This window comes from Colletotrichum destructivum, chromosome 6 (assembly GCF_034447905.1).
Source record: "Colletotrichum destructivum chromosome 6, complete sequence".
In the NCBI taxonomy this organism is placed as follows: domain Eukaryota; kingdom Fungi; phylum Ascomycota; class Sordariomycetes; order Glomerellales; family Glomerellaceae; genus Colletotrichum; species Colletotrichum destructivum.
This window is the reverse complement of record NC_085901.1, coordinates 1,625,538-1,652,290: the sequence shown is the minus strand read 5'-3', so window position 1 is coordinate 1,652,290 and position 26,753 is coordinate 1,625,538. Positions and strand designations below refer to the sequence as shown.

The 26,753-nt window shown below is 55.8% G+C and overlaps 5 protein-coding genes across 5 annotated transcripts; 3 read left to right on the top strand and 2 right to left on the bottom strand.

Annotated features, from left to right (window-relative positions):
- Nucleotides 1-567: 567 nt before the first annotated feature.
- Nucleotides 568-3,005, top strand: CDEST_09687 (uncharacterized protein; the record flags this gene model as incomplete). Its single annotated transcript, XM_062925846.1, has 3 exons — nt 568-660; nt 931-2,269; nt 2,341-3,005. The coding sequence occupies 3 exons, from the start codon at nt 568-570 to the stop codon at nt 3,003-3,005; spliced, it is 2,097 nt and encodes a 698-aa protein (XP_062781897.1).
- Nucleotides 3,006-4,490: 1,485 nt separating this feature from the next.
- Nucleotides 4,491-5,403, top strand: CDEST_09686 (uncharacterized protein; the record flags this gene model as incomplete). The annotated part of the gene is made up of 3 exons (XM_062925845.1): nt 4,491-4,673; nt 4,794-4,827; nt 4,892-5,403. The coding sequence occupies 3 exons, from the start codon at nt 4,491-4,493 to the stop codon at nt 5,401-5,403; spliced, it is 729 nt and encodes a 242-aa protein (XP_062781896.1).
- A 2,918-nt stretch (nt 5,404-8,321) lies between these two features.
- CDEST_09685 (uncharacterized protein) lies at nt 8,322-9,264 on the top strand. The gene has a single exon (XM_062925844.1). The coding sequence runs from the start codon at nt 8,472-8,474 to the stop codon at nt 9,228-9,230; it is 759 nt and encodes a 252-aa protein (XP_062781895.1). The 5' UTR covers nt 8,322-8,471; the 3' UTR covers nt 9,231-9,264.
- Nucleotides 9,265-17,129: 7,865 nt separating this feature from the next.
- On the bottom strand, nt 17,130-19,661 carry CDEST_09684 (Putative serine/threonine-protein kinase Atg1). Its single transcript, XM_062925843.1, has 2 exons — nt 18,841-19,661; nt 17,130-18,738 (listed from the first exon to the last, which is right to left on the bottom strand). Exons 1-2 carry the CDS (start codon nt 19,523-19,525, stop codon nt 17,885-17,887), a joined length of 1,539 nt encoding a protein of 512 aa, XP_062781894.1. The 5' UTR covers nt 19,526-19,661; the 3' UTR covers nt 17,130-17,884.
- A 3,019-nt stretch (nt 19,662-22,680) lies between these two features.
- CDEST_09683 (uncharacterized protein) lies at nt 22,681-23,366 on the bottom strand (the record flags this gene model as incomplete). The annotated part of the gene is made up of 2 exons (XM_062925842.1): nt 22,681-22,997; nt 23,075-23,366. 2 exons carry the CDS (start codon nt 23,364-23,366, stop codon nt 22,681-22,683), a joined length of 609 nt encoding a protein of 202 aa, XP_062781893.1.
- Nucleotides 23,367-26,753: the final 3,387 nt, after the last annotated feature.

The following is a 26,753-nucleotide window of genomic DNA, read 5'->3' as shown; positions in this document are numbered from 1 at the left end:
TAGATATTTCAAGTCGGAGTGGTAGTGTCACTTTTTTCGACTTTACTCTGAATAAACACTGTCTATCGCCAAAAAAATGAGAAACCAAGCAACAATAAATAAAGAGAGAATCCCACTAAAAACAACCATTACGGAGAGAACTCTGACAGTTATAGATAGTATTGTTCACTAAAATAACTGAACAACTTCAGACACTAAATAGTTGGTAAGCCAGGGTGAGGACAGTATTGTTTGCAATGCTATATTCAACTACCCATAGGCTTGAAGTTCACCTACTTGTGTTCGTCCTTCTGTACATCGCTTAAGGTACTGGTGGTAAACACACTTTCAATATCTCCCCGGTCACCACCACCCAGCTTCTTAGTTAAAGCCTCTCTAGTCTACGGGCTAAATGTCGGCGTTTCTGGTCCCGTGTGCTCCGGTCGGCCCGGCCCCACTTGTCACCCCCTGTAAGCGTGCCTACGTTACGCATCAAGGTCGCTACGCGAAGCCAAATGCAAATGCTGACTGGCTGGCCCCCCCAGCCAAGTGCCTCCCGCCTCCCCTCCCCTCCTCTTCACGCCCGCCATGTTCAACCTCAAGTTCATCAACACCACAAACGTCCCCGTACAAAAGCGCAAGATTGCTCTACACGCATGTGACACGTGCCGGAGACGGAAGGTCAGTTCAGTCTGTTCCCCCTGCCTCAACCCCCCTGACACAACACAACACAACACAACACAACACAGCACAACACAACACAACACAACACAGCAGCCGGATCTTGTGCTGTACCCTTTGATCCACAGCGTTCCATCCCAACTCGATCCAACAGGACCAGTCGGGCGCCCGCGCATGCAGCCAATCGGATCGCGCCTCGTCTTGAAGAAGTTCTATGCCTATCTGAGTAGACAGGACGTGAATGAGTATAGGTGTTGACTGTTGTTACAGAAAAGATGTGAGCACCCGTTGGGCGAAGGGGAGTCGCCGCCTCCGCACGCGATTCACTGGCGGAAGAGGGGACGGTTCGCCGACTCAGCTTTGTCCACGGCCGCCGTTGATGAGGATTCCCCGGAACCAGCGGCGAGTTCCACGGAACATTCTCATTTGCAGCAAAGCCCCACGGCCAGACGTGCCAGTAGTGCCACAGAGACGCGTCGGGAAGACATTGTCGACGACGATGGCGCAGCAGAGTCCATCCACGTTGCCAGTTCCGCGCCTCCGGTACGGGGCGGCCCAGAAGCTCACGTGGCGACCCCGGCCTCGCCGGCTGCCAGACTCCCCCGGGCAGCCGCCGGGGACCGGGCGCCTCGGAGCACCAGCCCGGCGCTCAAGGTCGACGAGGACTCCAGCCAGCACAACGACGACAGGTTCGTCGGCGACCTGAACCCTGAAGGCATCTTCCTCGCCGACAGCCCCGGCACGAGTCGCGGCTACGCCGAATCCAACTCCGTCGGCGTCTGGTACTCCCGCAGGACCGACAGGAACAACCTCACGACGGAGCTCACGTCCGCCGTCTCCGTCGACCACGCCGAGCACCAGTTCCTCGCCGTGCTGCCCAGGCAGGAGCACTACGACCAGCTAAAGGCCATCTACCTGCGCGACGTCCACCGCATCCTCCCCGTCATGAACGTGGACCTGCTCGAGAGGCCGACGTCCACGATATCGCAGGTCCTCTGCAAACAGGCCGTCTGCCTGGCCGCCGGGTCCAACCCGAGCGCGAAGCCCTACCTGACGCTCGGAGAGCACTCGTCCGAGGCCCTGCCCTATCCCGAGTTCGCCCTGCGCCTCTCTTCCGCCATCCGCAAGGCCCTCGGCCTCGGCCTCGTCAAGGACCGCGTCCAGGCCGTCGCCATTCTCGTCATTCTCTCGCTGTACACCCACTTCTCCCCGGACCGGCACCTCTCCGCCGAGCTGGCGGCCCAGGCCGTGAACAACGCCCAGACCGTCGGCCTCCACCTCGAGAACCCGCCCGCGCGCTCCGAGGACCCGGCCTACCTGACGCGGCTGTTCTGCTGCGTCTGGGCCATGGACCAGCTCAACGCCGCCTTCCACGGGCGGCCCGTCATCATCCACGAGAGGGACCTGGGCCGGAACATGGAGGCCTGCATCGCCGAGCAGGACAGCTGCTTCCGGCTGTTTCTCGAGATCATCGTCCTGCTGGCCTGCATCATCGATCTGTACCGGCCGGCAGCGAAGAACACCGGCTGTGTCGTCATGGAAAACTTCCCGAGCTTCGACAGTCTCGTCGAAAAGGCGCAGGCTCTTGGTGTCGAGTCCCGTCTCCTGGGTAAGCCTAACGCTGGCCCCCCAATCTCCCCCTTTTTGGAATGGTCGGCGAGATACTGATTTGTGTCGCAGCCTCCATCGAGCTGCTCTACCACGGCGTTGCCATCCTGTCCTGCCGGATTCCAATCGGGTCAACACGATCCGATCACCTGTCGCTAGCAACTACCCGACAGTCCCTTTCCGCCGTCAAGATCACGACCATCGTCACGGACTTCAGCAGCTCGCTGCCGCACATGACGTTTGTGCCGTACGCGGTGTCCCTCTCCCTGCGAGTCGCCTACAGGGAGCTCCGGTCCAGCAAAGTGCCGATGCTGACGGCGAGGTCTCGCCGCCAGCTGCAGTCGACGTGCAAGATCCTCCGGGAGCTGGGCGGCATGTCGCGGTCCGCGCTCGTCATGGTGGACCTGGCCGAGCAGGTCATCCAGGAGATCGACCAGGTCTGCTCCAACGCGCTGAACGAGCAGCAGACCGGCGCCAACGGCCCCGCGGACGCCCCGAGCACGCCTCGTCAGGACCACGCGGCCGCCAGCGCGGGACCTGAGATGGGTGGCAATTTGGAGATCGAGAACCTTCTGTCACACGGCGAGCCTGCTGCGGCGTTCGATCCTTCGCTTTTCGAGGGGCCTGCCGGGTTTGACGTGTTTGAGTTCTTCGACCCCGGCGATCTCAACGCCATCGATGCCATCCTGGGAGGCCACGCGGCTCCGGGCGTTGGGCAGCTAGATCGTCTACTGTGACGAAGTCGTTGCTCCTTGGAAGTGCACACGCGGCGGGCTACAAGAGCAGATCAGCGAGCTCCTAGAGAAGCGACGAAACTTGCACGATTCCCCAGCATCGGCCATCTCAGAATCACCCTCGAGTCCCCTGGGTGAGCGCATTTTGGAGGCTTCACTCCCACTTTCTTCAGAGGCGATTAGAGTGAAAAGGCTCATTGCATTAGGCACTAGACTCACTGCATGTTGGCGTGGAAGCGACGAAGCGTCTAAGCAATCAGTTGTTTGTACGGTCGATGGGTGACAATCCGGATAATTCGGACATGGCTCAAGCAGAGGAAAAAGGAGGTGTTCCATGGCATCAACAGCCTGGCCCCGGATGAATGTGGTGCTTCGCAGTATCAACCACTCCTTCGGATCCGGGTCGAGCCTGATGACAATCGGCTCCACGATGTTTCAAAAACATTTAAACCATGCATGGAATCTGTGATATTCGGAGGCCACGAAAATCATCTTCGACGTGAGTTTTTGGCCCTTGGCTTAGATCAGATGATGTCGTGGTCCCCAAGACAATTCTCTGCCTTTACATGCTCTCATCCCTAGCCATTTTTGTCCCCATGCAGATCATGACTTCTTTGGGAATTTCCGAGCTCCGGTGCCGCTTTTTCTGGACGAAGTGGCATTGGGAAGACGTACAGACTATCAGACAACGCTAACAATCATACATCCAACATCACCCAACAGCATGGAAAATCCGGTTGCTCGTCACGCTCTCGGCTTTTCTCTTTTTTACTCGTTTACTCTCTCAGATGGGCCGGTTAAGCCAAAGATTGGTTCCGGTCATGCAGTTGTCTCCGTTCGGATCAATCTTCGATGTACAGCTAGATGGAGTTATTAGGTTGACAAAACAGTCAAGGGGGGTCTTCTGGATTGTTAAAAGCCTTTTAACTGAATGGTCTTGGATGAACATGGGGCGATACGAGTGACTGTAGTCGCGGCCCTGCCATCCCGAGGCCCCAAAGAGAATCGGCTAAGCAGGTGAGATAGCCATGATAAAGGCAATGGAACCTCTTTTACTGGATTTTCAATATGTGAACATCCGGTTGATGTGATTATGGAACACACTCGTGGCCCTAGGTCCTGCAGGTTAATATCATCTGCCAGGCTCCGGATAAATGGAGGTTGATGCTTGTGCAGTGTCATTTGCTTTCACTTTCGGCCCTGCTTACGGCTCACGCAATTAGCATAAACCACGCCGCCTACTCCCCCTTGGCATTATACGTTCCTCAATTTGCAGCACCAGTGTGGGGTATGGTAGAGAGCTTTGTGTAACTATCACTGCATTCTTCTGTTTGCCCCCCGGGACTACTAATACCTACTACAGTCCTCACACCAAGTCACGCTAGCCATAGGAGTATAAGACCATTCGTAGTTATCTTAGTCTTCCACTTCCGGGTTCACTTATCTTCGTTCATATGGTTCTCATCTAATAGACGCATCACCGTCACGATGCGGTCCTTCACTCTGGTGCTGCTCGGCGTTGCTGCTCTTTGCAACGCCGCGCCTCAGTTCGGGATAGGGGACGGCTCGACGATCCTCCTGCCGGGCGTTGGAACCCCTCCTGCGAACACAGGTAGCCCTATCCTGCTTCCTCCCATCAAAATCCCGGTCATCAAGCCCGGAAAGCGTGAGGCAAGTTATGTTTTTTTTTTTTCTTTTTCTTTTCTTCATCCTCCTTCTCTCAAGGGTCGCAGACAGCGGTGGTCCCAGGTCGGTCTGGTCGAACATTTAGGATTGACTCCCTCGTGATAGTTTGCCGACCTGCAACCCAAATCAGTCGAAGCCGGTACGTACTAATTCTATTCCCGTCCTGATGATCCAGCTGCATTTGTTGACTTGTTTGTTCTTAGGCTTTCCTGCGACAATCTTACAAGAGCGCGCCGCGGAGGTCGACGCCCTCAGGGAGACCTACCTCGCCCTGCTGGAACCCTTCACGGATGGAACCAAACCTTCTTTCGCAACCTACATGGTCCTCCTGCACCTCGCCGACATACTCGCGAGCAAGGGCGTCGGGCTCGACACCACCGTCACCCTCGGAGACGCAACCACCACGTTCGCGCTGTCCGCCAGACGCCAAATCTTCGAGGTCGGCTCCTGCAGGGACTCGGACGTGATCGGTCTCGGCGCAACCTTGACCAGCCTGCTCCTCATCTATGGCAACACTCCGCCCCTTCAGATCTGGAACCTCGAGCAGGCCATCAGCGCGGCCCTCAGGTCCTGTCACGAGGACATCGCCGTCGGGCCCATCGTTCCCGACAAACCCATCCCGGGCGGGCCCCTCGTCCCGGACAAGCCGGTGCCGGGTGGGCCCATCGTAACCCAATCTCCCGTCCCCGGGGGTCCGATCAAGCCCAGCGACTAAGTAGATAATAGGAAGGCCGTCAGCCTCATCAAGGGCATGAAGTAGGGTTTCAGACCAAAACGGTATGGAACGAGATAAAGTTGATGCGCACGGAGAAGGGGGGGGGGGGGGGGGGGGGGGGGGGGGAAGGTAGATGTGATAAAAACTCTGGCCGGACCGAATTCGAGGATGGTTGGGAGAGTGAGTGAGAGAGAGAGAGAGAGAAGAGAGAGAGGGTTGCGGAAACAAAGGAGGGCGGGCTGCTCTTTTCGCGGCTATTGCTGGATCCTGTCACGATGCAAATGATTGACTTTCCCATGGTTTTTCCTCTGTTTGGTCATTCTCGTTCTACTTCATTTCGTTACACTTTTCCATTCAACCAAAGGCTTGATTGACTTAAGCTCATGGTTCAAGAGGGAGACAGTCCATTGTGAAACCCCGTTTCATGTCCCTCCCCCCCAAGCTGGAAGAGGGCATCAGAGCGCGTCCGCCAGCCCTACGGTCGAGAACCCCCAAAACATCGCAACTCTTGTCGTTTTGTCTCATCTGACAATGATCCCGACGTCCGCGGCCAGAGATGGAACGATGCAAAGAATTCACAGGTCGGGGGAACGGGAGACAAGCCCCTTTCAAGGACTCGTCCAAAGTGTGCTTCGTCCGTCCGTCCGTCTTGAGAGTTGAGTTCGTCCTCGTCCCAAGAAGCATCGCGCGATGAGACTGGTATGAGATTCGTCCCGAGCACGCACGCCCATCCTTCTTCCCCGGAAGGAGTCGCAAACGAGTATCAGCTATGGTACCCGTCGTCGCAGAATGGCCGAGGGCCCCGAGAACCTTGCCCTGAGGATATCTCGAGATCCAACATACATGACACCTTGAGCAGATTCGCAGATGTTTTGATCCTTCCTCGGTCTGTTTTCAGCCCGCGTAACTCAAAAAAGAAGAAAGAAAGGATGTTGTCCCTTCCCCCCTTCCCACCCTTGCTTCAGTCGGTGCTGTGTCAAATTCTAGAAGATGCATGACAACTCAAAAAGTGCCCGGACAAGCAAACTGTCACTGTCTCACCATTTACATACCGAGGAAGACTATTGGCCTGGTAGGGCAAAAAAAGAGAGAAAAGCTAAACTCCATCTCCGAGGTTGCTTGCTGTTCTCCTGGATTCTCCTAATCTGGGCCGGCCGAAGTCGACGATGCCATCATCAACCCTGCAGCTTGTCGTCGTCGTCGTCCGAGGTGGTCCCCGGATGAATGTGTAAACTTAGACCACACAGGTGCGATGTAGTCTCTTTTAGCGGCCGTAAAGCACCATGCTCGCCGGTCAGGTTTCACACGACACACAAGAGCACCCCCGGCCGAATGTTGCGCTCTCCGCCGACGAGCACGGAGAAGGCTTGCCGGCCGCCAAAAAAGGAAAAGGTGGTGTGTGGAGATGCATACATCAGTAATCGTACATGCCGCCAAAAACCTACCTTCCGTCTCCGTCCGCCAAGTAGCACATTTGTTTCTTCCTAAAGTTGTCCGCAAGCGATGCTTTCTGAATCTTCCCTGCCTGTATCCGTTCCCCCCAAGCCAGACCGGGGAAAGCCTGAGTCTTAAAGCAGGCTGACAAAGACGGCCGCATCCCAAGCTTGTCCCTGCAAACGGATGAAGCCCGGAAAGCCACACAACACCACCAACACGCAACCCACGAGATCTCTTTTGAGACTTCCACAGGCGCTTGTAAGCTTTCCCCTTCGGACTTGATCGAAAGTCTGGGCGATCTCGCCAACGGCGTCGAAGTCGAGTCAGTCTCAGCTAGAAACCAAAATTCCCATCACAGAACCATCATGGTACACCTGCGGTTCAGACTGTTCGCCTGCCCAACCTTGCGCAAACCAAACTCTCAAGCCAGATTCCTTTATGCAAGCAACCCCGGCATCGGCCTAGATATTTCCAGTCCGTCGTTTGTAGATAGTTTGTCTGCCCACTTGTGGCCTGTTTCCGCCGAGACATCGTCCACTTGCTTGTCGACTACGCCGGCCAAGCCCTTGTGTGTGAGAGAGGAACAAACACCATGGAAGTAACGTGACGACCCAAAGACCAAGTAACTATCACCATCGACAAGAGCAACAACATCCACAACAACAGCCCCCATCCACAGGGGGTTAGACTTTCGCTATTTGCGTTGCTTTGGCGCAGTCACGCAACCCAAAAGAAAGGGAAAATATGACACCATCACCAATCTACAGGTACAAATCGAACCCACGCGACGTCGGCGCCTTCCGCGACGAACGAACGCGTGCTGCAAAACCATCATCACATCTGCGCCCCAGCTCCGTCCAATCCATCCAACCTACAATAACGACTCAGAGTTTATTGGATACCCTCACTCCGCACCACATTCGGGGGACTGATACGACCACGCCGCCTCGGCGTGGTCGTAGTGAACGGTCTAAAATGACGAGACGAGTCATTGGGGGCCCAAACTCTGAATGCGCTCAACAGGAAATACTCACACACCACCTTTGCGTGCTGTACGATGTACACAGATACCGCTCTAGGCAGAGCCAGCAGTCAAAGGACCCTGGCAGCCCAAAGCGACGCTTGAACCTTACACATCTCGACCGTGATGGCTCCCGGAAGCGATCCACGGGCCTTGGATGGCAGATGACGACCTGTCTCCCCCCCTCCTCCCCCTCATCTCGCACAAACTGGCCACCGACGCCGTGCGCCGTAGGATCTACCTACTGCTTCTACCAACGGTCTGGTCCGCGGTTTGACTTACACGCACAGGAAGAGAGAGAGAGGGGAGAGCGTTGCTGCTTGATGACTCAACCAAGGCGGCTCCCGGACTCGTTCTCCTGCCTGGCGTCATGATGATGGAGATTATCCAGCCCGTGCCAGCTCTCTCAAATTTGCCACCCAGCGGCATATTGACAGGGCATAGGGGTCCTTGACCAAAAAAACGAAGAAAAAAAAATTCCCCGAGCGGACGAGGACGAGGGATCGTGATATCTTCCCCCCCATCGTTCATGGGTCATCAAACACCAGGCCTCATCCAACCCCGTCCCGTACCCTGTACGATGTAAGTACACTAGTGAAAAGCCCTCCCTATGCGTCGCATAGCGTGCACAGCTCGCTCTTTGGCCCTCAACACATGCTCCGGCCAACTGTCGCATCATGTTCAGACGGTGTACCAGAACGACGCCCGCCTCACAATCACCAGACGGCACTTACAAAGCATCCTGTCGATCCGTAAGCAGCACGTCCCCTCAAACATCATCAATACCTTGTTTTGGACCAGAACGACCAAGGGAGGGGGGAAATATATACCGCCTCTCTACTTGACCTTCGCAAGCATAGGACCCATTAGGAGAGGACTCATTCCCGATGTTGTTCCGTGCGAGCCCCCGCGTGCCCTGTCCTTTTCTCCGTCCCCCGAGCCGCATCGTGATGACGCCGATACCAAAGCACTCACTTCTTGGCGCTTGTCACCAGTTACACACAAACATACATACACACACACACACACACACACACACACACACACACGTCCACGCACACGCAAAACAACTCCCTCGTCCGTCTCGTGCTTGGGCGGCAACGTTCCAGACCATCGCCGAAGGTCTCACGCCTTACTTAATACCTTGCGAGTGAAATGGATGGCGTCCCGCACCGCAAGCATCTTTCACTTGTCGTGGGGATCCGTCCTTCGCCACGCCAACGCCACGCCACGCCACACACATTACACGCCAGCTACGCCACGATCCTTGTCCTTGGGATGGAGCGAACGGACGGGGACTACATGTACTCCGCCCCGTCCGGCCGCCGCTGAGTGGGGTAACATACACCGGGGAGATGGACGAGCTTGACGCCGTCCCAAGGGCCCGCTCGCAGCCAGTCCCCCCCCCCTCCCCGGGTTACGTGTGGGCGGACAGACACGCCCCCAACCAAGGTTCTTGTGTTCATGAGCGCCTGGCGCCGGAAAAGCCGCAAAGATCACTTGTTGTCGCGCGCGAAGGGTAAGGGGACGACCGCTCCCGGCCCCCCCCCCCCTCCTTTCCTCCCTCATCCCCAATACGCCCAAGGTGTCAGGAGGCGTCGTTTCCAAAACCAGTCTAGCCTAGCCGAAGGGGCAAGGCTGTGTGGACGAGACTAGATCGAAAAAAAAAGGCGTACTTACCGTGCATTGTTCCTCTGCCGTGGGGCGGTGCGTCGAGGGCGAGAGGACCCTTGTCGAGATATTCCAATGGTGCCCCTCCCGTGGTCCGTGGGTTGTAAGGCGATGACAACTATGTAGTCATCGTCGTCGTCGTCGTCTAAGCCTGCTGATAGCGTGGTCACGGATACGAGACTATCGAACAATGGCAAAGTGAACATCTGCCAACACCCCTCTCGAGGCGGCAGAAGGGGGGGGGGGTGAGGTTTTCCTCGCTCAAGTTACGTTGCAAGTGGCTAGAGGCCTTCATGTCCACGCGTAAGCCTTGATCTCTCCGTGCCGCCTTCAGTGAGATTTGAAAGGGTGTCGGGCGAGATTACCGTCTACCGTGCTCAGTGTCAAAAAGATGTAGCCTCTGTGTCAAGCCACCGCCGCTTCGACCCCCCCCCCCCCCCCCCCCCCAAAAGCCTCAGCCACGGGGCCCACGAGGATCGTCAAGGCGTACTTGTAGATGGGATGGTGTTTGCAGGCTCAAGTAAGTTCTCCGGCCGGGTTCGTTTTCCGAACTCCGCCTTGATGCCGGGCGTCCTTTGGGGCTACCAATCAGAGTCGACCAACCGATGGCCACTTTCCTCCTCGAGAGAAGGGGGGGCAGAAGATCGCGCGGGAATAGCTGGTGCTTGGCTCGGAAGCGGCTCGGCGTGTCTGGGTCCTCGTGGCGCTGTACAACATCAGACGGCGGCTGTCAGAGGCAGGGCAACGGATAAAGTTGAGACTACTCCAAGGCGGAGGGGTCAAGTCACTAGAGCGAGGGATTAGGGGTCAGATCCTCCTTTAGAGAACACCTTTCGTAACGTCGAGTGGTGGTTGCGTGAACAGACGAGGTCACTCAGATCCGCGTCACAACGAGCAGCTTTGGTCGAGGGGGGTTGGACGATCCTCGTCGGAAGCTGAGTAACCAACGGCCAAACGGCTCAGCAGCCCACGGGGCTCATGACGATGCTCCCCCGCCCCCCTCCGTATCCGAAGCGAAAGAGATCGGAAATCTGTCGCTAGGGATCGTTTGCGGCTTTAGTCCCGGCCGCTGATCTCAGACCTCGCGTGTTCGTGGGTGGGAAGATCTTGAGTTTCTGTCTCTGCAAAGTGAGACATGGCATGGCAACCTCGGATGACACGACAGCACTAAAAATTGCTCCACGAAGCCAGCATCAGAATGTACATGTCCGCAACAGAATGGATCGAGATTGGGAAATTCGCATCCGACAGCCCGCGGTGACTTTGCGTCTAGTCCTTCTTCTGTCCCCCCATCACCGGCCTCGTGTCTCACTCGATAACCCCTCCGATATTGGACGGACAGGGAAAGGTCCGGCGGGCTATAGGTCACTTGTCTCACGAGAGCCGCGTGCGCGCCATGTCTGCCACGACCAATGATCACTGCCCGAAACAGAGAACCCCGCCCTCCAGTTCCTGGGAAGCCGCTTTACCAGGAGCAGAAGCCAAGGGGGAAGGGCTCCAGGTGGACAGGTTGTCGGCTTGTGTCTGGAGATCGGGATGGCCATGCGCAATCGAGGCTATTCAGTTATGTCACCGGTCGGCTGGGCTAGCCGAGCTAGACCAGCAGAGCCACCGATCTGTCAACCGGCTTCAGGACATCATTGGCCGGCCGAGCCACGAGTAATGGGACGAGAACGACGTAAGAACAATGCAGTCAGTGATGAGATGGGAAAGGTGAGAGAGACAGAGACACCGTTGTTCGTGCTGAGGAACAATCGGAAACCTGCCCTAGACCAAGTAGTCTGTGGACTAGCAACTCGGTGGCTCGAGATCCACCATCTCTCCAAGACCATGCTTCATGTTCAGCGTTCGCCACTGGAGTGAGAGCCCCCCCCCCCCCCCCCATTGGCGCCCAGTCGATCGTTTTTCGGTAGTGTAGACACGGCATTCGCAGTCCGCTTCCAGTGTATTGGTTGATGTTGTTGCTCGTGTTCGCTCCGGTCCCCCCTCTTCCGCTGACCAAAGTCTCCGGCTCGAAAACGCCGGCTCCCGTCCGTGCAGACGACTCACTCCCCGGCGGGGTCCCGGGGCCCGCGGTGTTGGGGAGGGGTTGTCGTAAAGTTTGCCACTGGGGAACATTGGGCCGTCTTAGCAGGGTCCGATACGTTTGATGTTCTCTCGGCGCCAGGACCGGTTGAGAAACGGGTCCACATACATCATGATCGAGATGTAAATCAACAATTGTTCCCCTCGTCCCGGATAACACGGGCTTTTACCCAGTCATACGCTCTCCTGGTGTTGTGTGTTGTTAAGACGAAGCCGATGATCTTGATACCATCAACTCACACCCCTCGAGGTCTTGGGATGGGGTTGATATCTCGACGCCTCCGTCCTCTCGTCACAAGCATTTTACCCAAACGTCACACGCCGTGAAAAATCTCCCGAGAACGAGGTTTTTGCTTCGGTAGCCGGTGCCTGTCCTGTCCGACTATCGAACGGTGGCCGTTGCGACGGGACGTGCGTAAACGTGCGGCCTCGTCATTGCCATCCTCAGGGGGGCGAACTTGACGTAGTTGATGACTGATGGTACTTTCTACAAACGGTTACTATTTTGCACAAACAGACCCATACACACACACACACAGAGAGAGAGAGAGAGAGAGAGAGAGTCACGCGTTCGCGTTGCGGGCAAGACATGTCGGCCGCCGTTCGTTCTCGTGTAACCGTTCGCGACCTCCCCCCTCCCCGCACGACGGTGGCGCCTTGGCATGAATCGCATCCATATTGAGTGAAGCTGAGCAGAGGAATCGAGACTACCGCGTCTGTCTGTCTGTCTATATGCGTCTCCCTTGCTTGGTCCATGTCTGTCTCTGGCGAGACGCTTTTCATGTCGTGGTTCGCCGTCACCACGCGCAACTACGCAACTCAGGTAACGGCGCCCCTCCCCCGGCAGCACAACTCAACCGTTTAGTCTCTCAGTGCTGGGCCAAGAGGTTCTTGCGGACGCGTGTTTTTGCTTGGTCGGTTCCGGCATCTCGATCTTGTCCACCACTTGGGCTGTCTCTCTCTCCCCCTCGGTGTGTGTGTGTATCCAGGCTAGACTTTCAAAGAGGACAAGTCCCCCCCCCCATGCCGTCCTCGAATTGCACCAGCGTTCTTTGCCAGGTGCGCCGAGATATCCAAACTTACCATGCGCCACGCGCCAACGCGGGTCTATCTATCCCTCGGCGCCATCCAAAGACGTGGGAAAGGAACCGGGGATCCGCATCCGGGCCACAGGTTTCCCCTCAACTGCCGGCGCAAGATACAGCAAACTCGGCATAGCCTCCCACCCCGCCCACTTTGACTGGCACAAAAAGCAGGTTACGGGGACAAGAAAGAAAAAAAAAGGACCCAAGACTTGCCAGACTTGGTGGACCTGTTTTCTTTTCCCTTTGCTAGCGGCCAGCTCATAGTCGTTTTCCGTTGACCGCGGGTCTGTATGTGTATCCATCGCAACTGAGGATGGAGGGGAAAGTCTGTTGTTTGCTGCAAGCCGGTTCATAGGAGAGAAACAATAATCACAACGGGCTGCAACTACAGCTCAATGCAGACACACACAGTCGGAATGGAACCGTCCCCCCAATTCTCAAGAGGCCAACCCAATCAAGCTAAGCCAAGTCCCTTCGAGCCACAAGCCGGAGAGAGTCCAAGGGTCCAGCCCCAGCCAGGCCTTCTTTCCCCTCACCGCCCCTCGGGTTCCGTCAAAACTGACTTGTCACTTTGGAGGAAAGACGCCCGCTCTCAAGTCGAGGAACACGGTGAAGTCCAATACTCAATATTTCTGCATCTTCCCTAACGTATTGAATGCAGCATGCAGGCCTGGTACCCACACACAGACAACAAGCTCAACTTCTTTTTGCGGTTCCAATGATCGGCAACAAGCGCAGGCAGAATAACGGACCGCCCCCCCCCCCCCTTGTCCTATCTTCTTCCTCCATTGCAAAACGCGGTCAAACTCTGTCACAAGTCAAACACACTTCTTGGCTCTTAGCTGTCAAGAGAATACCACGCAAAGGATGAGAAAATAGGGTTATCCTCATCGCAATCCCGGGGAACAGCCCGGTCGAACACCACCCAGGGTGGGATACATTACATCGTACTGTCGGGGGCCTCGATTATGGAAAGTCAAGGGCAAGGTTGCAAGGTGATGGATGGATGGATGGGATGTATGGGTCCCTCTTGAGAAACAGTGCCAAGCTTCATGCTGAATATGTCCACCATCCTTCCCGTCAAGTGAAAGAGAGTTCAAACTCTCTTCCCCCCTCTTTGTTTCTTCCTCACTCAGAAACCTGAATCTGAAGACTTGATGGTGGGGGGAAGACAGACCGGATTTCCCAACATATGAGCTCCACACCTACCCACCCAATCCCTCCCGGTGGCCGTCGACGGCGGCGCCGCCGCCGCCGCCGCCGTACAAGGCTCCCCGTCCGACTTCAAGAGGCGGAGGTCGTCGGCTTCGTCAAAAGCCCGGCATCTTTCTAGAGTGCCACCACTCTAGTGGCGCTTTGCACCTCTCATGGTCCAAGCATGATATGTCGGCCGATATTCCCATACCGCCCACCCATACCAGGGAAGGCTTACTCAAAGACCAGCCACCTAGCAAGTGCCAAGCGTAGGGAGATAGATGCTCCAAAACCTGGAAGAGGAATGGCATACGCCGTCTACTACCACACAACCCGTCTGCGCCCCCCTTCCCTCTACCCCAACCATTCACCATCCACCGATCGTGGGTAAGGCCTCCCGGGCGAAACCAACAGCCCTCATTCGTCTAGTGCGGTGCCTCTTTCTTGTTGACCATCATCGTCATGCCGACTGTAGCCCAGAAACATCTCTCACACACACACACATGGCAAGCTAACCCCGTTCTGACGCCGTCTTTCATAGCCCTTACTCTCTTTCTCGCTTTCTCTTCCCCGCCCCCTCTAATCAGGTCTTGGCTTTTTTTTTCCCGCGTGGTTTCTCGCCGACGGCTGTGGTCGTGGCCTTCCCGCCTTGCCCCATTTCGATTCATGCATGCATGCATGAATGCCCTTTGTGGGTTGGTCATTCTCTCTCTCTCCCCCCCCCCCAATATCTCTCGCCATCTCTCGTCCGGTTACACCTCTGCTGTCACAGGCGCGGAACGGACGGACATGTCATCCCAATCGTTCCCTGCACTTCCAACAAAAAAAAAAGCCGAAAAAGTCAAAACCGGCCCTTCCATCAAACATATCAGCCCTCGCCAAGACGACCACCCCATACTTACACCACACCTCTGCAACCCCCCCTCCCTTGACTAAAGAAGTTGCACTTGTTGAAACTGAAGGTGCTGCTCAGTGCTCACCCAAGACCCAAGTCCCATTCCTTGATCGAAAACACATACATGCGTTAGCGTTCTCGTCGGAAAGCAGCACAAGTAGAGTGTGGTGGCGCTACATCCACTTCATCGCAATGGAAGATGATGGATGTACCTCCACCACCCGAGTCCCCCCCAAGGCCAACCAATACCATCATCTCCACACACACACACACACACACACATACCTCCATATCCAAAGTGTCAGACCACTCAATGCCCGAGGCGTCCCTATCTCGCCCTGTCACTTCTTCCTGTTCTTCCTCCCTTTTGAGGTTGTGCCGCATGCGTAATAAGGTGACAACGGCGCAAACATGCCGCACACTTGCATCCTCCTTCCGCCTGTCACGCTACCCAGCCAGTCTGCTAGTTGAATCCCAGCACCTTCTTCCTGGACTCGCTCTTTCACCCCCCCGGTTGAGTGTGCGACATGACACCTCGCATCCAAGGATCCAGGGCGGGCGGGGAGGCATGCTGAAGCACGAGCCCGGTTCCGATCAAGGCTCAACCTTCTTCTTCTTCTTCCTCTTCGCCTTCTCTTTGGCTGAATAATAATTGTACCCGAGAAGGGAGGGGGGGGAAACCTCACATATGGATCCATGTTTTATCCTTTCCCTGCCCGCTAAGCCCAAAAGGTCACATGTGGAACAAGAAAAAGAAGAAAGAAAATAACCCGCAAGGCGTCTAGAAACAGTAAACAATGACACAGTCAATATAACCCCACGCAGTATACAGCGCCCTGCCATCCTCCCCCCCAGGCGTGTCCTCTTGGGTGAGTAAAGTATCCGTACCGGATATTAAAACCAGCTAACCGAAAGCCCAAGGACCCGACAACCGCTTCATCGATTCTCATTCTCCACTTTAAACCCACAGAGTGATCATCGTCTTTTATGTCTAGACGCATTCACCCAAGTGGTAGTGGTGGTGGTCCCTACCGCCCACACGGTAGAGCCGGCCTGAGGACCCGGCGCAATAGAGAGACAAGGGGGGGGGGGGGGGGGGGGGGGGGACAGGGTTGATTTCATTGCCGAATGGACGGGGGGGCACTCCAAAAGGAAAAAGAAAAAAGAAAAGAAAAGAAAAAACAGGGCGAACGATGACCGTTTTCCCACATGTCCCACCAACCAATCAACTTCCCTCTTCGGAGGAGAGAGGCACGACAGCCCTGCCTTTCTCCTCCCGGACTCCTGCAGTGGGAACCACCACGTCAATATGTCTCTTCTGACCATACGCTTGGAATGTGCGCGTGCGTCCACCAGTGCTGTGCCGTGCTATGTGCTAATGCTATGCTTGTGTCGTGCCCCGTGTGCCATGGCGTTTCTCGATGTTGCATCCCTTACCGCTGAGGCTTTGCTCACCTCATCGCACTTGACTATTCGGAACTTTAATATGCTTTCTTTTTTTTTTCTCTTCCCCTTTGGCGAAAACGAAACCCCGGGTTTCGTTTGCGAGCCGAACGCCGCGGGGGCTTCGGTCAGTCAGTCAGTCAGTCATCAAAGTAACACATCTCTAGGCTTGGAGTGTGGATCACCCGCGGATCCGTGACGCAGCCCGCCCTCCTAGTTGTGGGAGGATGTGTGTGTGTGTGTGTGTGTGTGTGTGTCTCCGGGGACCTCGCCCGCTGCTCTTCGCTCTTCGCCGTCCCTCGTTCTTTGGGGTTTCTCAATGGGGGGGAGGGGACAAAAAGCTACGGCATCCTACCACCAAAGCAGCGGCCACTCTGTCATCAAGAGAAAACGGGAGAAAATGGTTCGTTTTTGCCGACTAGGTTTTACACCGCAGCTCTACAAGACGCGCCTCGCAGGGTAATGCGTGGGAGTAGAGGGGGGGGCTTTGATGGTCGGGGATTGCAAACATGCATCCATCACCCGCTCAGAGTTGTCAGAGGTTCCTCACGCAAACCCGGACAGGAACAACTTGAGACGTTCTGGAAGGCCGGCCCAATGCGGCATTGCAAAAATGGAGAAATAAGTTTCTAAAATGCGGGATAAGGGAAGGGGATAGGAAACCAAACCCCAACTGAAAGGTGTGACTTTGGGGAAGATCGTTCATCCTGACACACACGTTCATTGATGATTTCGCAAGCTTTGGGGCACTCAGAATACTTCCACTATTAGCTCCCCAGGTCGTCTCACACAGGACAGTTTTGTATGTGTTTTTTTTGAATGTTTGTATTCAAAAGTAAAACAGCATATTGTTGCTGTTTCCTATCTCCAGACTCCGCAAGAGTCTTCCTCGTGCGAACAGACTCGCGGCGAGATATCGGGTTCTTTAGCCCTGGTATTGTCTAAACCATGTTTTCCTCTCGTCTTCGCGAATTCAGCATCTTCGCCTGCCTCCAATGTTCGCTCAAGCGCCCTGGTGAAATGGGGCCTTGATTCCCCTACTGAGAACCCAGAAGCAGGATGAGGTCGTCCGATGACTCAAAGCAGGAAGCCATGCAAAGCAGACCCTCTTGGGTGCTTGCGCTCCAGATGCATTAGAATCGAATGCCCCAAATCTCCCTGAAAATAAGAGGAACTCCAACCAAGAACCCCCCGTTTCCCATCTCTTTATCCCGTTGCGCCTGATATGCCACCCCTACCCTAGGCTATCCATAACAGAGTAGTAATAGACCATCCCCAATCATCTTTCCAAGTCCCAACTCCGCGCTGAAATGACATGAAAGAACAAGACGTAAAATCAGACAGCCACCACGCCTCTGAGAAGAGAGCGGGCGAGAGAGAAGTTGAAAAAAAGCAAAAGTTCCGGACCTTTTTTTTTCGCTGAGCTTTTGAACAGATCCTGTTCCACGCTGGTAATCCAATTGCAAAATGTGGTCCACATATCTCATAATGGAATTAGGTATCCTCATGGGGTCGTTCGGTCCATGGGTTTAACGTTTGGTGTGATTAGGCGTTTTCGTTGCTGGTTTGATTCGCCGAAGCAATCCGGGATATGCGCATGGACGGTATCCTGTGAACAGACTGGCGGAACGTAACGGATATGATGGCTAACTAGTAGCAGCCTTGAGGATGAGAGAAGATCGGAACCTGGTGGTGGAAGGGGACGTGAGGATGAATAGCAGGGGCCTGCTGTGCATACTTCAACACGTCTCCCCACCAGAACTGGACAAAGGACTTTGACGGGCAGCTCGGTGCCTGCATTTGAACCTGGGCTGGCATGGGACCAGGTGCGGACATGTGGGAGTGAAGGGGGGGTTCCTGGTGTCCGGCTACTGGTGACGGAACAGGTCCAGTGTACTGTTGGGGAACAAACTCCTGGGGGGGGAAGAAGGGCGTCCGAGAATCCTCTGGCTCGAAGACTTGGGCGTGGCATGTCATTGCCTCCTGTTGTTCCTGGAGGAACTCCTCGTCGAGGTCGTCAATAGTTGAACCACTCGATGTGAGTGAGCCGTCGTCTGAGGAACATGTAGAACCTTCGTCTGAAGAAGACGAGGCGGGCGAGAGAGCGTTGTCATAGTCATCGACAATCGTGTCCTCGCAAGTAACGTATTCAGTGGTGTGGTCGGGCGAAGCCGGGGGTGTCGAGAAGGCGGAAGTAGGCATCGCCGGGATGGTGAACCTGGAGCAAGTCTGGATCCTGGCCTTCAACTCGGACAGGGTGATCCTCTGGTCCGGGTTCCGGGCGAAGATCCTTCCCAATATGTCGTTCAGTTCATCCGACACTGGGAGGATGCTCTTCAGAGTCTCCGGGCACCGGGTGTAAGCCCGGTAGGTAGAGTCCTCGAAAGAGGCTTGCTTCCATGGGTTGCGTCCACAAGTGAGGTTGACCAGGATGACTCCGAGACTCCAGACATCATTGGGGGCGCAAAAGTAGAAAGGTCTACGGGCTGAGTGGTCCAAGCATTCTAAATTGGGAGGGAAAAAAGAAAACCGTCAGTCGTGTGTTCGAGGTTAGGGGGGGAGAGCTTGAGGAATAGGAAAGGTTCCGGGGGAGTAATAATGCCTACCTGGACTCATGTAGAATGTGGAGCCGCATCCGTAGTCCTCAGACCGGTCAGATGAGGTTGCGAGGCCAAAGTCGGCAAGCTTGACGGTCTCTCCGTGGTCCGACACGAGAATGTTCTCCGGCTTCAAGTCCCGGTGGTAGATTCCCAGAGAATGGCAGTGCTCAACAGCATCCAAGATCTGGAGGAAGACTCTCTTGGCGAGATCGTCGTTCCCAACATACTGACCACATTCGGTGATGTTGAAAAACAAGTCACCCTCCGGGCAATATTCCAAGATAACATAAATGCAGTCCGGGTCGTCAACAATCTTCAGCATCGACACCACGTTGGGGTGGGCCGAGGCCAAGTAATGCAGACGAATCTCCCGGTTCTGGAAGGCAACCTGTCGACGATCCAATGGGGTTCCGTCTGGGTTGAATTTGCTGAGACACTTGACGGCATAACGGACTCCGGTCTTGACATCCACGGCTGAGTAGACGACGCCATAAGCGCCGGTTCCCAGAATGGTCGTCAACTGCAACTTGCCCTCGAGGAATCTTCCTAGCCTCTCCTCCGGGGTCAACGGGATGTATCGTGCCTGGCAGTGGGGTGCTGTTGTGATGGGCTGCTGGATCGAGCACTTTGTGCTGTCGTACACCGGCGAAGCGGGGGGAGTGGGATAGCCAAATCCTGATACATGCTGCATGTTATGTGATTTCTGCGGGTCCAAATGGGAATCCTTTTTCTCTGGCGGTCTGGGTCTGGGTCTCAAAGGCGAGATCCGAACGTAGAGAAGATAATAGGAGAGATAGAAGAAAAAAAGTAGAAACGGCCTTTGTGTCCTCTGGGTCGTGTAATGTCCTGGGAATCCAAAAGCAAATCCTGGGCAAATGTCCTATGGCCAAACGGGTTGATAGTCCTTTGGATCGAGTAGAGATATGTCGGAGAGTGCAAGACGTCGAATCAACGAGTCAAACACGTACTTGTCGCCGGGGATGGGAAGAGCGTAGTGAGGTCGGTCAAAGTTGGGGGTCGGTTGGGCGGAGGGTGAAGGGCGACTTGAGTATCCAGTGCTCCCGAGGATCGTGATGAGGTGTAAGAGAGGTCGACAGGAAGGAGCGTGGTGAAGAAGGTGTTGGTGGTTGATGTTCTCGAAATGAGTTCTGCCCAGCTGCACGACGGCGGGATATGGGTGGTTGATAATGACTGCCACCACCCCGATGAGGAACGAGGCGAAATGATGCTAGCGCTACGTACCCATGTCGAAAGGCGTGTGTTGCGTGGAGCATCCACCATTGACGGTGGCTCTTGGGAGGGGGGCCCGGTCGTCTTCGACATTACCAGTACAAGGATGGACAGCTTTCCATGTCTTAGCCATGGGCCCACTAATGCACCATCTATTCTTGAGTTCGACGTGAGCGGCAGGCCAGTGGGTTAGAGTTGAGTGAGGGCCTGAGGCTTGAGAGCTGGCTTTTGGAGGGAGAGGGCGTGAAAGGTGTGAGAGGGTGTGAGAAAGGGACGAGAGGTGGGGGGTGGGGGGGTCGATGCAAGACGGAGGGGTGGACGAGTGACCAGCAGAGTTTCTCTGTTGGAGCAGTCAGAACAGCCGCTAGGAAGACGCTAGCATCGCTGATTGGCGACTCTGCGCAATATACGAGCAGGTATTGTCTGACGCACCAAGTAAAGTGGCCCCGTCCCAAGGGGGGGTGAGGGTGTGGTAGGGTGTGTGACAGACCGAGTGCGCATGTGTGTGTGCGTATGTGGTCTGTTGTGATGACTCTCATCCATCACCCCCAGCCGTGCTCCGTCGACCCCTGCTGCGGTTACTGGCTGAGTGTGTGTGTCAGACGAAACGGATGGCCGGTGGGTGTCGAAGAAACGGGGCGTGCGTGAGTCGTCGCCAAACTAGCCCACGTAATGCATGGGATGACCCTGACGATGGAGCGAACACAGTCTGTCACTTGCTCCTTGCCCTTTTACTCATTTTCCTTCTCTCCCCCGTCGAATGGGGGAGAAGGGGGCCTTGTGCTCACGTTGGTCTCTGCTGGCTGCTCGCCCTTTTTAGAATCGTCATAGGCCTAAGGCGGGCGAGGCAACACGCGGCACCCTCTGACTTGGGAGATGGGCAGTTTCTTTTCTTCTTTTTCTTCTGCCTTCAACCTGCCCCGTGCTGTCGTTTGCCGCAGGGCGAATGTGCCCGTTTTCCCTGCTAGGTTGTCTGGCGCTAAAGACTATGAGCTGACCAAAAAAACAGCCTTGAGAATGTTAGAACCGCGCATGGAAGTGCGGTCGAAACATGATGGAATGAGACACCAGATGCTCCACCGCGATATAGGCCCTGCCGAGGGATGCAAATTAAATGTGCTGTTGTACGCATATGGCTTGTTGCAAGCCCTGTTGTCATTATCGATGTTGTTGTTGTTGTTGTTGTTGTTGTTGTTGTTGTTGTTGTTGTCGTCGTCGTCGTCGTCGTCGTCGTCGTCGTCGTCGTTGTCGGCAAACCATCCAACATCGTCGTCAATGCCGCGTGTGAACTTCGTAGTTGCAAATCATCGCACCGGTGTTGAAGTTGCTGACACTACAACACGGGGGAACGGGCGAGCACTTAGGAATGCCTAGACGGAACAAAGACTGATTGGTTCACTACCATGGTCTCGGAGCAAGAAGGTCGGAACCTGTGTGGCGCTTGGCAAACTGTTTGCATGAAGTCCCAGGAGCCGATGAGTGTGGTATCCGGTGGCCGGCAGACTTTCTGTTGCAGAAGCTGCCTCGCAGGCTGGCGGCGGATCAATGCCGTACCACGGCTGCTGCTTGGCTCACTGGCTGCCCATCGCTTCCCATTCAGGTATGCGGGCGCCGCTGGTCGCAGGTCTCTTCCTACACTTTTGGGGTGTAGCGTCCTTCGCACACAGTTTCTCCTAGGCCCTTTGTGGCTGCACCGCTCCTCTCATCTGCAGTTTGCGCAGATCATTCGTAGCGGAATGATTGGTTGACAAGGCTTCCCCAACCAGATCAGCCGCCGCTACGTCCCGGCCTAGATAGATGCTTGCGTCAAACCAGATAGAAGAAGTGGAAGGGGCAGAGAGGTTTGACAACTGTAAGCGGCCACGGTCCAATGAATCGTGTTCCCGATCCTGATGCATAGGACCACAGGGCCGCTAGTCGGTGACGAGCTGACTGGCTACACCACCCCCCAACGTTGACCATTCTTGAGTCACTGTGAATGGCTGGGTGAGTGCACGACCGTCTAGTTGAGTGTGGTGTAATGTCTTCACATCGATACCACACTCTCAGTCGCGCTAGCACTCGAGGGCCGCCGTGGTTGCAACTGTAGCATATTGTGCAGGTTCGACGACACTACTGCATCAGTTCCAACAAGCCTGGGCTGTGTTGTCTGTGTTTGCTGGCGGCAGGTCCGATCATGGAGCAGGGAGGGGAGGGTATCGGTGAAGGGACTTTGGCCCGCCGTGGGCCGCCGTGGCCGATCAAGCCGGGCCTGTCTCATCAGATTTCAGTACGAGCGCCGCAATGCCCCTCGCGTTGTTTCCACCCGGGATCCGTTATAGACCCAGACAGACAGCTTGGCCGGAGACGAAGCAGCATAGGAGCAGAGCCTGGATTTAGCGAGGGTGGAGTCAAAGGCAGGGGCGGGCAAAGGAACAAGATTCGGATTGCCTCTGGAAGGGCCTTTTCCTCTGAATCCCAGAGACGCTGGCCAACGTGGTCATGGGTCGCACATGGGCCCGAGATTAGGAACGACCGTTTGAAAGGTTGGACCAGGATTGTGTTCCTTGACTAGAAAAAAGTGGATATCATCGTGAGCATGCGGGCAGCTGAGTGAGGGCGAGAAACCCCCCGGGCTTAAAGGGAAGGGGGGGGGGCGCCCACGAGCGCCGCAACGCTGCGTTGGATGTGCGTCGTGCATGCGTCTTGCAGCGAGACTGCACGTCTGTGTGGCTCGGAGCGACACACGGGCGGAACGGGGAGGGTCCATCGGGGGCCTGATTCGCTGTCAGGGCGAGGGATGTTGAAGCACTGTCGCCTGAGGCCACAGAGGAGAGTGTCGATTCGGTGTAGCGGTGCGGGCAAAAGGCCAGGTTGATGTCGAGTGCGAGAGGTCTCGACTCTTGACTGGCGAGTGGATGACTTGGATGATGCATGAGGTGTTCGGCGAGCATCTGGTGCCGTTCTAGTCTGTAGTGTACCACTTATGCGGGGCCAGCCAAAGAGTGAGGTCTGGGGTCTAGGAGGCTACAGGCAGGCAAGGGAGCGAAGAGAGCCTGAGACCGAGACTGAATAGTGAGGGCAGCCTCGCACACCTCGTAACGACTAACGTGTGACGGACCGCTGGAACAGGGGACCCCGGGCGCGAGTTCCCGACGAGTGAGGCTGTCGACGATGGAGCTATGATGGATCATGATGTGGAGGGCCCATAGAAAGGCCTGCAAATGCCAAAGGCTGGTCTCGCCGGCCCAATGGGCAATTTCGGGCGTCCTGATGTAGGATGGCGCCCGCGGTTCACGATGCAGTGCAGCACCCAGTTGCATGTCATGATGTCCCCAACTTTGCCGCCGGTGGTACAGACGGCTTGTAAAGGTGTTCCGTAGTTGGGTAGTGTAGACATCTCCCTCCCCGGTGGCCCCATCATCTCCTGGGTTTGCCTGCGGTGTTTTCTCAGGTTCTTGGTGCCCACCGATGGGCCGCGGGATTGTCGCTCAGCAGATTGGCGGCCCTCTTGTCGAATCTGGGGGTGATATGAGTGCGGCGCGCCATGATACCACTGTTCTGGACGAGGCGAGTTGATTGGCGGCTCAAAAGTCAACGAACGGAGGTGATCATCTCGGTTTGGTGATGAGAAGGGCTTCGACAGGATTCTGTGACGTACGATGGAGATGGTGGTGCTGAGCCACGGCAATCTAGTCCAGGCCCAGTCCTTTGGTCCGTAGTAACGAGTATCATTACTTTTGCATAGTGCCGCGGTGCATCTGGCCTCGGGAATGGCACGTCCGATAGTCTGTACTGCCGGCGAGTTTGGGTCTGTCTGTTCACCCAGCCGTGAATGACGGTGGGCAGTCGGGGATCTGATTCAAAGCTGCTGCTGCTGCCATGCATGTTTGATGATGCGCTGCGTTTAGACCAGAACATCCTATCTTGAGAGCAACAGCGCAGCTTCAATCCAACCGCAGGCGCTTGCAGGGTTAAAACGCAAGAAACAGTCTTGTGCAAAATATTCGTCCTGCAGCTGCCAGAGCAAGAGGGCGGCATGCCGTATAGCGTACAGAGTATCCGTACGGCGTGAATTGAACGAGTGCTTGGTGGGTGTCGCCGTGATGCAAGCGATGACTGTGATGTGATGATTGTCGATGTCTCTGCAGACCAAGCAGCGTAGGGGCGAGGACGATCGAGGGAAGGCAGGAACAGTGTCTGTGCTTCCTTCCTTGCAACATTGCCTCTCTCTCTCTCCTCTCCTGCCTAATCACGACACAGCAAACAAGAACCCCAAGAGCCAATCACGGGAGGGGGCGCCACACCAAGAAGCAGGAGGGAGCAGGAGCCAGCAGACAGGTGGCGGCTGGCAGACAACAGATGGCAGTGGCGCAAGGGCAGGAAGCAGGAGGCAGGAAGCAGGAGGCACGAGACAGCAAGTGCGGGCGGGTCGGTCGACTTGTGGCTGGCACCCCCAGCTGCTCCTGCCACTCTGTAGTTCAGTTCCAAGTTCCAACCTCTCTCTGTGTGGCTGCTTAAGATCAGCGCCTCCTCCTTTGACTTGATTTATGCCTCAGGCCACAAGCCCAAGAAAAGAAACAAGCGGTCTGCAGGAACTGCATGGCTACGGGTCACGCTTGCCTTATTCAGCCTAGCGCATCTGTCAGATCTCATCGTCCATCTTCCACCCTGCAAATATGCGCTGTCCACTCGCCCCGAATACCGTACCAGTCTCGGTCTTCTGCTCCATGTCCCGGCCCCTGTTCGCTTCATATCCGTACACCATACGGATACGGCATCCGGACGGGTCCCGACCTCCTCTCTCCTCTGCCGAATCTCCCTGGAATCGTCCCTCTGCCGCGCTACGTATGCTTCTGCCATGATACAGAGTACTCCACGCACTCTGTCCTCTAGATTCCACGTACGAATACAGATACTATTGCCTGTCTACCAGGTGGCCCACTGCCCGAGTGCTATGCTCGATTGCCTCAGTGTTGTATTACACAGGTACGCATACGTTCCCCTAGGCGCCCACTGCGTCCGTCCCCCAAGTACGAAGTACCTTGTACATTGTCGAATAACGTACAAAGTGCTCCGTACTTACACCACTGCTCTGTAATGGAGGTGGTCAACGCCATCGGATGATGCGATCTTGCGCAGACCAATATAAATCGAGAGTCCCCTACACCGACCTCCAGTGGCACGAGAGAGCGGTTGGCTGACGGAGAAACGATTATGGCCGCCAGAGACACGCGATGTACAAGACCCAGCGCAGGATCCTGCCTGCTTGAATGGAATTTCCAGCTGTCAGATGTTTGACTGCCGTGCTAGGGACGGTTGCTGTACGTATACGCATACTACGCCGCCGTGTTTGCTCGACCGCCATCCGTAGTCAACAGGGCCCTTCCGGTTCCGCATGGGTCGGCCTCAACCGTGTTCCAGCCGCTCGAGATCGGCCCCAGCCTCAAGAAGCCCAAGGAGCAGCCGTGGAGCCCGTCAAGTTGGCGACACGAACTCCAGCTCCGTCTGTGTCTGTGACTCCCTCCGTGCTGGGCAACCCGCAAATCGCCCAAGCAATTTATCCAACCCACATCGAGCCCCCCAAGTCAGTGTACCAGTCTCGATTGTGAAACGCATTTCACCAGACAAGGGCGGCTGCTCCTTCGTCTGCTGATCCCTCAATCTAGATGAGGCACGATGCCGCCCCGTGTTCGAAACCAAAGCTGCACCAAACACCCGCCTTCCGCGCTGCCTGCCCTGCTACTTTACTGCCCAGTAGGCTATGATACCGTGTCCGTACACTTACTACGAGGCTACAGTTGCTCGCTTTGGTCCCTGAGCTGGCAGGGCGACATCTCAGGGCGGTCATGCCAAGGAACGGAAATGATTTCACCGACGACGACGATCGTTGGCGAAGTACCCGTCCCTGGCCAACTGCATCCAGCTCGTCATTGTCTTTCTTCTTCCTCGACCTTGTCTAGCGCGCAGTCGCACGGCAAACGCCCGTTGAAAAAATCTCCCTGCGTCCCGCCCCCTCGGCTGCAACAACACAACAGAGGGCTCAGTGCTGACAGGTTTGCGGCCTCATGTCGGATCATAACTGTCTCCGCTTGGGTTGACTTGCTTGAGCTTGGCAAAGGGGAAGAGGGTTGGTGAATCGTCAGTTGAAGCCAGTGTCTTGGGCAATCGGCAAGCCATCCCATCACTTCCGCCGCGAGGTTGTCAATCTAGCCATGTATTCGACTTCTAACACATTGGCGTTCTCGTCCCGCTGCTGCTTCGGGTCTAGCCTCCTCGCGGAAGCCATGCTGCCGTCCGTGCTTCCAGCTCTATCTACTGTTTATCTGCTGCACCCCTTGGAAGTTGGAGATGCTGCGCTTCACGACATCTGATTCGCCAAGCTGGTGAGTCAGGGAAGTGGAGGCTCTTGCATGCCGGCCTTCGCTATGCAACCCGGAGACTTCAGAGAGCCCGCAACCGTTGCCGATTGGCTCAGTTCGGCATTGCTGGTTCGGGGTTGACATCGCGATATCTGACGGCAACTTCACAAGAAGCACACGGGTGTTATTATGGTGCAGTACTCGGTCCTCGATCCCGCTCAAAGGATGACGCCCAACCACGAAGCACCGCCGACTTTCTATCGTGCCCGGACACATACTCCCGGAATTGCGTCGTCGTGATGCTTTCGGGGAATGCGCCTGGCTATTGAATTGAGTTGAGACATTTCG